At 50.9% G+C, this 12,597-nt stretch overlaps 1 protein-coding gene and 1 long non-coding RNA gene across 3 annotated transcripts in view; one reads left to right on the forward strand and one right to left on the reverse strand.

The window, feature by feature from the left end:
• Window positions 1–466: 466 nt before the first annotated feature.
• Window positions 467–12,597, reverse strand: part of map3k10 (mitogen-activated protein kinase kinase kinase 10) — a 30,850-nt gene continuing 18,719 nt past the window's right edge. Inside the window, exons 2-11 of one of the 2 annotated variants that reach the window (XM_064302230.1) lie at window positions 12,144–12,324; window positions 10,346–10,494; window positions 9,817–9,992; window positions 9,140–9,386; window positions 8,138–8,260; window positions 5,099–5,237; window positions 4,562–4,674; window positions 3,711–3,949; window positions 2,935–3,448; window positions 467–2,315 (exon numbers count right to left, since the gene is read on the reverse strand). In XM_064302230.1, coding sequence (XP_064158300.1) covers window positions 1,861–2,315; window positions 2,935–3,448; window positions 3,711–3,949; window positions 4,562–4,674; window positions 5,099–5,237; window positions 8,138–8,260; window positions 9,140–9,386; window positions 9,817–9,992; window positions 10,346–10,494; window positions 12,144–12,324 — 2,336 coding nt within the window. In that variant the 3' untranslated portion in view covers window positions 467–1,860. Of the gene's footprint in view, window positions 2,316–2,913; window positions 3,449–3,710; window positions 3,950–4,561; window positions 4,675–5,098; window positions 5,238–8,137; window positions 8,261–9,139; window positions 9,387–9,816; window positions 9,993–10,345; window positions 10,495–12,143; window positions 12,325–12,597 lie in introns of both variants that reach the window. The other variant, XM_064302229.1, reaches the window with a different exon arrangement.
• Window positions 923–12,516, forward strand: LOC135236067 (uncharacterized). Its single transcript, XR_010324503.1, has 2 exons — window positions 923–1,059; window positions 12,115–12,516. It is a non-coding gene; the product is annotated as an uncharacterized LOC135236067 (long non-coding RNA).

Consider the following 12,597-nt stretch of genomic DNA (forward strand, 5'->3'; position numbering starts at 1 on the left):
CTGTTTCAAGTCAAAAGCCTCAGCACAACCTTCAAAAGATATCCAGCCACTGCGAAAGAAGATCAAGACATTTCAGGAATAGATCGCATATTTAAATGTGCAAAACAGAAAGTGATTTCCGCAGGATCGGATTGAAAGCAATTTGCATCTGCACAAATGCGGTGTTCTCGGTGGGGTTCGGAAAAAATTAAAATGTACACTACACTATGAATACCTTTGGCGGCCTCTAGTGACCGACACTGTTGGTTCCTAAAATAAATTGTGCATCCGGAAAGTTCTCAGATTACACCTGTTAAAGTTTCGCAGCACATTTAATGAAATAAGATAATGTCACGCATTGATTATGAACTGACCGACAACCAGATATCACAGAATATTCGTATTGGATTACGAACACTTACAGAAACATTATAGACTAACGCGTTTATATTAAAATATCTGGGACTGACTGGAGACAACCAGCGGAAAGATTGCCTGTTTTTTACATTTTATTTTATTCACACTTTAATTAATAATCTTTATCATCAGACTGCCACACTCATTTAGCCTCAAACGTCACAAGTTCAAATCAAAAACTCCATATATGAACATCAGTCAGGTGTCCAACAAAGGTAGTTGTTGCTTGGGTAGTTGGTTGGATTCCGTTGTATCTACAAATATATACAGAAATTCCTGGGAAGAGGCTAAAGACAACAGCAATGATGAACGACGATTTTCTTGATCATTACAGTAATAATAAATATTCAGTGTTCTCAGTTCACTCAGATGAAAATATAACTGGTTCAGTTCCTTAGATCCTGCTACTTAAAATAATCTCGTACAAATAATGACAATTAAAAATACCCCCCATACATTTTTTTTTTTAAGTCCCCATGCTGCTCCAGAAGTTGCGCAGAACCCAGATCCGCAAGTCTCGCGCATGGTTTCACCCGGTGTTGGCCAGAAACACTTTTTCCTGCTGTGTCGGCGTGCCTCTTTTTCACTCCTCCAGAGTGCTTGGTGGGAGAATAACACGAATAACGTCCATTTGAAGGTGCCGTTCTCCGAAAGGAATGTTTGGTAAGTTGTCGTAGAAAACAGGTAGTTTTCAAAGAGCTATGAAAGCTGTTTGCTGTGAAATGCACGCATTGTGCGTTGTGATAAAACCCTCATTTTCCTGCCCACCTCCCCCCCATGTCCCTCTCCCTTTTCCCGGCTTAGCTGTGCAGTACCCTACTGCCAAGCTGTCCGCGGTTTTTGATAGGAGAGAACGAGGGAATGTTGTCTGTATGTAAACAGCAAAAATGTACAGTATAATTAAGGAATGAAAATTATGGACGGGGTATTCTTGACGCTTGTGTCTTCTGCTACATAACGCTCACAGGCACACATATATCCATATTACGAATAGGCCTACTAGCGGTACATCCTTATGGACACAAGGGTTATCCACACTGCATTCTTTCAGCTTATGCTAATAAATAACGATAATAATTCCGTTCCAGGTCTTGTGAAGAGTGCATTCCAGTAGATTACTGATGCAGTGTGTTAAACCCTCGATTTACTGTCGCACACAACGCCCTTACCTAGCCAACATAAAACAGCTTTTCAAAAGCATTCATGTACACACTGGCAGGAATAATGCTTGAAAAATGAATAAAATGCAGACTATTATATTTATATATAAAAAATAAGAGTAGTCCACTCCCAAGGAATAAATTAACATTAAGTACAAGAGGCAACACTGGTCGAGCCCGTGCAGTCTTGGTATGCTGTCTGTGTGTGTGAGAGAACGGAGATGGGCCTGGGTGGTTGGGGGATAAAAGGTGGGTAAGCAGCAATGAACAGGAAAAGAGGGGGTGAGGGGTTTGGAGGTGTTCGCTAGGAGATGTTCTGCCCACAGAGGGTCGAGGGAGGGGCGTTCTGCCCACACAGGGGCACGGTGCTGTCCTGGCTCTGCCCCTCAGTGTCCATGTCCAGCAGGGTGGGCTTGCTCGTACCTGTAGTAGCCCCGCCCCCAGCCACGCCCCCATCCGCAGACCCCAGCGGGCTGTCGCAGCTGCTGCCGGGGGACGAGCTCAGGGTTCGGGACAGGGAGCCCAGCCTCCAGGGGTCTGCCCGCGCCCGGACCGGCGTGGGCCGCGGCCGGGGGGCGAACTCCAGGGTCTTGGGCCGCTCCAGGGTGCCCCCGCCCCCTGCTGGGCTTTCCCGCTCGGGCGGGGGCGGAGGGGGAGCCTTGCGACGCTGCGCCGGCGGGAAGAGGGAGGAGGGGTCGGGCAGGCGGGGGATCTCCAGAGTGTCCCGGGAACCTGGGAGTAACGACAGAGGCGTGGTTACTGACTGATGACCACACCGGTGGTGCCGTGGTTTGGGTTTCACTGCAGTTTGGATTTCACTTTCATCAGAACACTATTCTGATTGGACTTGATTCCAGGTTTCAGGAGAACCACCGACTCGAGACAAAGCAACTTGGCCCAGTTCACAGGAACAGTTGTGCAAGTCTCTTGAGCAAATAAGGCCATTTTAAAAGCTAAACTGTTTAGTCATTTATACAACAGATTAAAATTCCTGCAGATTACTTAGAATTTTAAAAGAAAGATCTTCAGAACAAATTTTTTTTGACGGTACTTGACTGTAAATGGTAAATGGTAAATGGACTGCATTTATATAGCGCTTTTATCCAAAGTGCTTTACAATTGATGCCTCTCATTCGCCAGAGCAGTTAGGGGTTAGGGGTTAGGTGTCTTGCTCAAGGACACTTCGACATGCCCAGGGCAGGGCTGTAGTTTTGGTTAATGACATGTTCACTGAACTTTCTGCATGAGAATGTTTTAAAATTTCACCAGTAAACTGAAGGAAGAAAGCATTTACACGCATTTGGCCCTTGTCTGGCACTGAATGATGGAGTGGGGGGGGGGGCTTCTCTTTAGTCACCTGTAGGTGGCGCCGCGGGGCTGGGGGTGGGGGTTAGGGGCGCGCTGCCGTCGGATGGGGTGCGTCGGTGACCCATTGTCTGGGCGCGCGGTCGGATGGCGCCATCGGACGGGGTCCGGCGGTGGCCGCGGTTGACGGCCAGCGTGGCGGACACGTGCGTGGGCGTCAGCGACTGGTTGGGCTCCCGCTTGAAGCTCTCGGCCCGCAGGTCCAGCAGGGGGTTGAGGGCGGGGCTGGGGGAGGGGGCGGGGCCCAGGGCGGGGCCGGTGGGGGTCAGGAAGGGGTCGTCAGGGTCGGAGGGCAGTAGAGACTTGGTGGAGTTGCAGTCGGACAGTGAGGAGAGGGAGAGGAGGGTGACGGAAGGCGAGGGGTCCAGGTTGGGGAGGGTGGATTCGTGGTGCCGCCCGTGGGACAGAGAGAGCGACAGGGTGCGGCTTGGGGGGGAGGTGCTTCGGCGGAAGCGCCCCGCCCGCTGGAACAGCCCCTCCTTCTTCTTACGCTGCTCCTCCCTCTGCTCCTGTTCATCCTGGCATACCTGGGCATGAAGGGGGGGGGGTCAATTCTCTCCCTCACCACCTTTGTGCACTCCCTCTCTTTCTCTTCCTTTCTCTCTCACACTCATGCATACTTTCATTCTGTCCCCCTTTCCCGTCTTTCTGTCCTTTCCTCCCTCCTAATACTCTCTTCCTCATTCTCTCACCCCCGCCCTCCCACTTACACTCCTTTGTCACTCTTACAGACTCGTTCTCTCCCTGTCTCTCGCCCCCTCTGTCTCTCGCCCGCTCTCTGGGACGTACCTGCAGGCGTCCCAGCTGGGCCAGGTCCTGCCCCAGGGCCACGGAGGCCAGCAGGGAGGCACAGCTCAGCAGGATGAGGTCACTCTTCTTGCGCTGGCCGCAGCGGCGGGCCGAATCCTGGGCCCCCGTCCCAGAACCCGCCCCCACCCACGAGGCCCCGCCCTCCTCCAGCGCGCCGTTACTGTCCGCCTCCGAGGGCTGCTGGGACACCGGGGACTCCTGGGAGTCTGAGTGTTCCTCTGTGGCGGGAAGGGGGGACAAATACGCCAGCGTTCACCTTCCCAAATATTAACAAGGACAAGATGCTAAACCATGGATCCCCAACCCTGGTTCTGGAGAGATACAGGGTGTGCAGGTTTTTCAGCAATTATCAATGAATGCAGTGGACTACACAGTTAACTCACCTCACCTGGTTTGTTGGGTCTAAACTGGATTTAAGGTGAGAACTACAACCAGGTGACCCGGTGTCTCTCCAGGGTTGGAGGAGCACTGCATTACACCAATGTCTTGAGGCACTGAGATCTGTGTGATCTATGTAGAGTTCTGTATTTTACCATACAAATGACTGTTAGGCAGAAATAGAGTAAGTGTGAGTGAAGAGAAGCTCTAATTCATACAGTGCAACATTCGCTATTATTGCTGTCTTTTCCCATCTGCACAAAACACACAAGCCTCAACAGTCCAGACATCATAATTATGATTCCAGACACAACAAGATCATTGTGGGCATCTGGTTAGTTCACAGCAGCATTATTTATAGCCAGCATACTTATTTACTGATGTGCACACTTCCCAAATCAGCAGCCACACAGACAGAGAAGCGGCATGGTTTCGGAAAGGCACGGTCTTACCCATTTCGTTGAGACTGGAGAAACCGCCGCTCATGGGGATGTGTTTGGGGGACTTGCCCAAATTTGGGGCACTGGAGGACCACTGCTTACACCCTTCGCCGAGGGACTTCAGCCTGAAACAGAGGTGCTCAGGGTGGGTTGTGCCTCCTCCCCACAAACAGTGATCCAGGAACAGCTAACCGGTCGCAGTCCTAGTCAATGAGCACAGCTAACCGGTCGCAGTCCTGGTCAATGAGCACAGCTAACCAGTCGCAGTCCTGGTCAATGAGCACAGCTAACCAGTCGCAGTCCTGGTCAATGAGCATAAAGTAAGTAGGAAATTGATAACATATTAAGAGAAAACCTAAGGGCATGGCAATTATGAAAATGGTCAATTTTGTCTCATTAGCTTATATCTAAAATGGCCATAGCTGCTTTTTAATAACCTCAGAATACACCTGTGTGCAACATTCAGTGCTGTGTGCATGCACAGTGAACAGAAGTGTACAGTGTGTAGGTGTGTGCTGTGCAGGTGGGTCAGCAGGTGTGTGGGTCTACCTGTCCTCTCCGCCCAGCCGCTCTCTCTGGTGGGTGGAGCTGGGCCCCCAGGTGCGGCCCTTCTTCTTATTGGCTGCCAGGTCCTCCTTTTTGCACACGGCACTGCGGCCCCAGGTCTTACTTCCGTCACTGGGTGTCACTATACAACATAAGTCAGTATTAGAGCATACATACTGGCAGACACACACACACACTCTCACGCTACACAGTAGGATTGATATAACACACTATTACTGCAAAGGCATATCATGCGTCTGTTCCCGTGTTTCAGTATTAATCAGTGTCACAGGCTCAGTGTTTCTCATAGTCTTAGACTATGCCCAGTTCCCTGGGCTGCAGGGTTCTGGTAGTAGCGTTCCAAGGTTAGAGTCCCTGCGCCCTGGTCTCAGTGTTTCTGTCAGCCAGTCTTAGTTTCTCTGTGTGTCAGTGCCCAGTATCAGTGTTTACCTGAGTCTCAGTGTGTGCATATGCCCAGTATCAGTGCTTAGTCTCAGGGTGCTGCATCTGATGACTCTTGTCCTAAACAGCTTCAGGGACCCAGCTAATTTGCTAAGTCTCAGGTGTGCTAGTCTCAGTGTTTCTGTCTCTCAAGTCTTACTGTTTCCCTGTGCCTCCATGTGTTTACTTTGAAATGTTCAGTGTTAAATGAACTCTTACTGCGCAGATATGGTCCCTATTGGGCTATGTTAGAGTTGACGTAACACTTGGCATTTTACTGTCTGTATGTTTCCGAGCATCATCCCCCACAATGTAACCCCCACCACCAATCCAAAACACCCTCTCCGCTCCCACCCTGCCCCACACACAGACTCACAGGGAACAAAACACCCTCTGCGCTCCCACCCTGCCCCACACACAGACTCACAGGGAACAAAACACCCTCTCCGCTCCCACCCTGCCCCACACACAGACTCACAGGGAACAAAACACCCTCTCCGCTCCCACCCTGCCCCACACACAGACTCACAGGGAACAAAACACCCTCTCCGCTCCCACCCTGCCCCACACACAGACTCACAGGGAACAAAACACCCTCTCCGCTCCCACCCCTGCCCACACACAGACTCACAGCACACAAAACACCCTCTCCGCTCCCACCCTGCCCCACACACAGACTCACAGCACACAAAACACCCTCTCCGCTCCCACCCTGCCCCACACACAGACTCACAGGGAACAAAACACCCTCTCCGCTCCCACCCTGCCCCACACACAGACTCACAGGGAACAAAACACCCTCTCCGCTCCCACCCTGCCCCACACACAGACTCACAGGGAACAAAACACCCTCTCCGCTCCCACCCTGCCCCACACACAGACTCACAGGGAACAAAACCCTCTCCGCTCCCACCCTGCCCCACACACAGACTCACAGGAACAAAACACCCTCTCCGCTCCCACCCTGCCCCACACACAGACTCACAGGGAACAAAACACCCTCTCCGCTCCCACCCTGCCCCACACACAGACTCACAGGGAACAAAACACCCTCTCCGCTCCCACCCTGCCCCACACACAGACTCACAGGGAACAAAACACCCTCTCCGCTCCCACCCTGCCCCACACACAGACTCACAGGGAACAAAACACCCTCTCCGCTCCCACCCTGCCCCACACACAGACTCACAGGGAACAAAACACCCTCTCGCTCCCACCCTGCCCCACACACCAGACTCACAGGGAACAAAACACCCTCTCCGCTCCCACCCTGCCCCACACACAGACTCACAGGGAACAAAACACCCCTCCTGCCCCTGTCCTGCCCCCCACACAGACTCACAGGGAACAAAACACCCTCTCCGCTCCCACCCTGCCCCACACACAGACTCACAGGGAACAAAACACCCTCTCCGCTCCCACCCTGCCCCACACACCGACTCACAGGGAACAAAACACCCTCTCCGCTCCCACCCTGCCCCACACACAGACTCACAGGGAACAAAACACCCTCTCCGCTCCCACCCTGCCCACACACAGACTCACAGGGAACAAAACACCCCTCCTGCCCCTCCTGCCCCCCACACAGACTCACAGGGAACAAAACACCCTCTCCGCTCCCACCCTGCCCCACACACAGACTCACAGGGAACAAAACACCCCTCCTGCCCCTGTCCTGCCCCCACACAGACTCACAGGGAACAAAACACCCTCTCCGCTCCCACCTGCCCCCCACACAGACTCACAGGGAACAAAACACCCTCTCCGCTCCCACCCTGCCCCACACACAGACTCACAGGGAACAAAACACCCTCTCCGCTCCCACCCTGCCCCACACACAGACTCACAGGGAACAAAACACCCTCTCCGCTCCCACCCTGCCCCACACACAGACTCACAGCACACAAAACACCCTCTCCGCTCCCACCCTGCCCCACACACAGACTCACAGGGAACAAAACACCCTCTCCGCTCCCACCCTGCCCCACACACAGACTCACAGGGAACAAAACACCCTCTCCGCTCCCACCCTGCCCCACACACAGACCTCACAGGGAACAAAACACCCCTCCTGCCCCTGTCCTGCCCCACACACAGACTCACAGGGAACAAAACACCCCTCCTGCCCCTGTCCTGCCCCACACACAGACTCACAGGGAACAAAACACCCCTCCTGCCCCTGTCCTGCCCCACACACAGACTCACAGGGAACAAAACACCCCTCCGCTCCCACCCTGCCCCACACACAGACTCACAGGGAACAAAACACCCTCTCCGCTCCCACCCTGCCCCACACACAGACTCACAGGGAACAAAACACCCTCTCCGCTCCCACCCTGCCCCACACACAGACTCACAGGGAACAAAACACCCTCTCCGCTCCCACCCTGCCCCACACACAGACTCACAGGGAACAAAACACCCTCTCCGCTCCCACCCTGCCCCACACACAGACTCACAGGGAACAAAACACCCCTCCTGCCCCTGTCCTGCCCCCCACACAGACTCACAGGGAACAAAACACCCCTCCTGCCCCTGTCCTGCCCCCCACACAGACTCACAGCACACAAAACACTCTTTCTACCCCCCAGAGAGACTCACGGCGTATGGCCCTCAGTCGGGGAATGATTCCAGGGCTGGCGGGAGGGGTGGTGCTCTCACTGCCCTGTGGCTTCCTCTTATCCACACTGGGGGAGGCCTGCACTGTGATCTTATGCTCAAATCCTGCAGGAAACATTTCAGAGAAAGAGAGGGGAGAGAGAGAGAGAGAGAGAGAGAGAGGGAAGGGGGTCTGATCAGCACTGTGATCCTATGCTCAAATCGTGCAGGAACGTGTCAGAGAGAGAGAGAGAGAGAGAGAGAGAGAGGAGTCTGATCAGCACTTTGATCTTATGCTCAAATCCAGCAGGAACATTTCAGAGAGAGAGAGAGGAGTCTGATCAGCACTTTGATCTTATGCTCAAATCCAGCAGGAACATTTCAGAGAGAGAGAGAGAAAGAGAGAGAGGGAGGGAGGGAGGGGGTCTGATCAGAACTGTTGGCTTTCACTTAGAGAAGGCAGGGTCTCAGTCAGGCAGGATGACAGTGTCTTATCGCGGACCAGTGACCCCTGCTGGCCAATGGGGCACCTGCAAATCCACCCACTAAGTTGCTCTTTAAGTGACAACCTCTGGTGTCTGTGAGTGTTGTGATAAGAAGCAGCCACTGACATCACATGCTTCAGAGGAGAGCACATGCTTGTCTAAACTCTCCTAAATGGACAATGAAGAAAGTCATGAGGTTGTAGTGTGAGCATGATTGGTTGTTATAGAGCAAATGTGTCCAAAAAAGGGCTGATGTGGGTGCAGTTTTTATTTTATCCCAGCATTAAGACACCTGATTCTACTTTACTGAAGACCATGATTAGGTAAGTTGAATTAGATGTCTTAGTGCTGGACTAAAACAAAAACTTGCACCCAAATCAGCCCTTTTTGGATAAGATTGGACACCCCTGCCTTACAACATAAGCGGCATTAGAACATATCCACAGTTCCAAAGGAGTTCTCTGCTGTAGAGAATCTATGATATAATGCATAACTGCATGCAGTTCCCTCCTCCACCCACCAGATGGCAGGCTGATGCGGTTGCTGTCGCGGCCCAGCTTGAGCAGCCTGCTCTTCTTGAAGTTGCCCTTGCGCTTCTTGACTCGAGGCTTCTCCTGGTACATCTGGTGGATGATGATGTTGAGCTCGCGCTCCACTATGTCGATCTCCCGCTCCGCCAGCTCCTGCTCCCTCCGCCTAAGCTGCTCCTCCTGCTCGCGCTGCTCCTCCGCTGCCCGTGCTAGCGCCTCCTCCCAGGACCTCAGCTCCTTCAGGGAGGTTAGGAAAGGAATGTACACCAGGGAACGGCAGTGAGAAACGTAAGGCAAATCCGTACAAATAAGATGTAGTTTGTAGTTTTATAGAAGGTGCTTTAGTGCACAGGTCACACGAACAGATACAAAAGAAATATTAGACCAGACATGCTAAATCCCGGTCCCAAGACAACAGGTTCTCCAGCATTTTTTTTGTCAGGGAGTAGTCCCTGGTCTGTGAGTATAAAATTAAGGTGGTAATTATTTGATTCAGATGCTTGGGAATCTGGAGAAAAAATAGAACTTTCTAGACTCCAGTCCACCAGGAAACCACAGAGCCTCCTTGGGGCTCAGGCCACAGACAGTAGTGAGGACCTGGCTAACAGTCAGGCACGCTAAAGTCACCCCCCACCCCGGGCCCCTTTGTCACTCCATGTCCTCCGACCTTTTCCTTGGCTCGCAGCTCGTCAAACATCTGCTGGATCTCCACGCGCCAGTCCTCCTGCAGCAGGTGAAAGGACTCCAGGGGCATCTGGAACATGGCCGACTGCTCGATGGACAGCAGCCGCTTCAGAATGCTATCAAAAGTTGGGCGCCCATGCGGGTTGGGGCACCAGCACTCTGAGGCCACAGAAAGGCAGGGGGTGGGGGCAAGGAAGGTATGGCAAAAGAGGTAAAGAAACAGATTAAATGGATGTCCTTTAATGCTTTGCGCTTGTCTCGAGAGATCAGCAAGGATATTCAGTGAGAAAGGGGATTTTTTATTGAAAGAAGTTCATGCCCCCCCCCCCCATTTGTCACTGACAAGACAAAAAACACAAAACATAGCTCCTGAAATAATACAGAAAACAAGACCCTCAAGCTCTGTTTCAGGGTTTTTTTAAATGTCTGGGTCTCAGTAGCACATAAAGTTCTAAAGTTTACAGACACCCAGGACTGTTTTTAGGACAGCAGGCGAGCAGGGGGGGTCGTACCTTCCAGCAGGCGGGCGAAGGGCTCGGGGCAGGTGGATGGGATTGGCAGGGTCAGCTTGCTCATGGCCACGCCGTATGCCACCGCCAGGGCGTCAATCTCCCGGTACGGCACCTCGCCTGTCAGCAGTTCCCACAGCAACACGCCAAAACTATATTGGGGGGGGGGAGAAGGGGGAGGAACTTAGATTCTGCGTCTTACACACCTCACCAGGGATGTTCACACCACAAACATGATGGACTACTGAACACAAGGCACACCCATGAAAGTGATATACTAACACCCAACAAACGGTGTGCACCCAAAACTGATGCAGTGTGTAGACGTGTGTAACTGCATCCTCGTACCATACACCATCTGCCCTCTCTGGCTTAGGTGCTGCTCTCCCCAGATGGCCTATGGAACCTACGTCATCTATCTGTTTTTTTTTTTTTTTTGGGGCAGCCCCAGAAAGTTTGCATACATCTGACATTTGTCCAGTTTTCTGAATGTCCTTTCAGCGTTGTTCATTTTTTAAGTCAGGGGGAATGTTGCAGGAACAGTCTGGGAATGTTACCGAGTATTATTCCGGTTAAAAGAGTTGTGGTTGGACATTTATCAGGAAAGTTGGCAATGTTCAATGGAGCTGGAATTTCAATACTCACATTCGAAACATTCATAACATTATCCTCACGTGGGTATATCTTCATGACTAAATTAGAACCATCAGCAGGTGTCACCAGTATAGCTATATTATGACATGCCTGGAATGTTATTCTGTGACTTTGACAGAACTTTTTTGGAACAGTGAATATGATCTAAGGATGTTCATGTTCCAAAGCTGTTAGGAGAACGTGTGTGTGTTCTCTGCTTTGTTCTGTCAGCTCTTTCTCATCGGATCCTCCCTCCATTATCAAACATCCCTAACTAACCTTCTAACTCCTGCTACAAATCGTGTGCTTTACCAGTGCTGCAACACCATTCTCATGCTTTTAAATATTCCACCTGTCTTTCATAAACCTGTAATTTATTCAGTTTATTCCATAGACTTTGTTTCAACACACAGATTAAACTTCTGCTGGAACGAGACATCTGCACTGCACTGCATTATATTGAGTCGACCGTGTAATCTTGAGTCTTGAATGGGGGTGTCCTGTTGAACTAGAATTTATTATAAACAGAGTTTATGCACTTACTCAGCCAGGTGTAAGTGCTAGTGCCCTTTCTAATTGGTATACGATGTAATTATATATTATAACAGTGTAAGCTTTTACTTTTGGCATTTACCATGGTCATTTACCATTTACCATTTACTTTTGGCTTGTGTTATGTCACCAATTCACTCAAGCACTTGCATAACAATATATTTATCATTGTTTCATACAGTGACATCTTGACTGAATTTATACTGTTCAACTGATGTTTATGGACATTTATGTAAGTTATGTAAGCAATTTGCGTTCTGAGTCACTGGCTGTTCTTTGCTCTTGTTGTCATTACACCTTACCTGATAATAACAGCATTAGTTATTACCTGACAGCATTAGTTGGTTGTAGCACTTGGTGCTGGCTCTAACAGTGTTAATTATACTTTCTCTCTGTAGTTAATACTGCTTTTGTAAACATATTGAATTCACTTGTGCGATTCATATTTTTGATGGCTCTGCATATAAGTGCCTGCTAAAAAAAGAATGTCTTTTAAAAGACTATTTAACCATCATGACCTTGTAAATCAGATAATGGAGTCTGTCAAAGAAACAGCAGTATTAGTAATCTGTCGGTCTGTTTGTCAGCCTCACACAGCCCTGCTCCTGGCCCTCACCTCCAGACGTCGCTGCTCTTGGAGAAGAGGGACAGCTTGATGACCTCCGGGGCCATCCAGGCGTAGGTCCCCGCCGCGCTCATCTTGGTGGTGCGGTGCCACTCTCGCGCCAGCCCGAAATCCGTGATCTTCAGCGTCCTCCAGCACACGTCCTCCCTGTCCGCCTGCTCCAGGATCAGAACTGTGGGAGGGAGGAGTGGGGAGAGGGGGGCAGAGGGGGAAAGCGACAGACGAAGAAAAGTATTTAGAAACAGTCTTGTCAAATATTTAAAAAACAAGAGTACTTGACCTTCACTAATGTAAGCCCGTGGGAGTGCTCTTTAGCAATTTGCCATTTTTTCAACACTAATAAAAACCTTTTGGTTTTACTGCACAGGTTCTTCTCCTGTGTTCTGTTGGCATAATGAGGAAATAAAATTGCATTTTATTATTTCGAAGTGCCCCCCCCAGCAGA

Source organism: Anguilla rostrata, chromosome 12, assembly GCF_018555375.3.
Source record: "Anguilla rostrata isolate EN2019 chromosome 12, ASM1855537v3, whole genome shotgun sequence".
In the NCBI taxonomy this organism is placed as follows: Eukaryota; Metazoa; Chordata; class Actinopteri; order Anguilliformes; family Anguillidae; genus Anguilla; species Anguilla rostrata.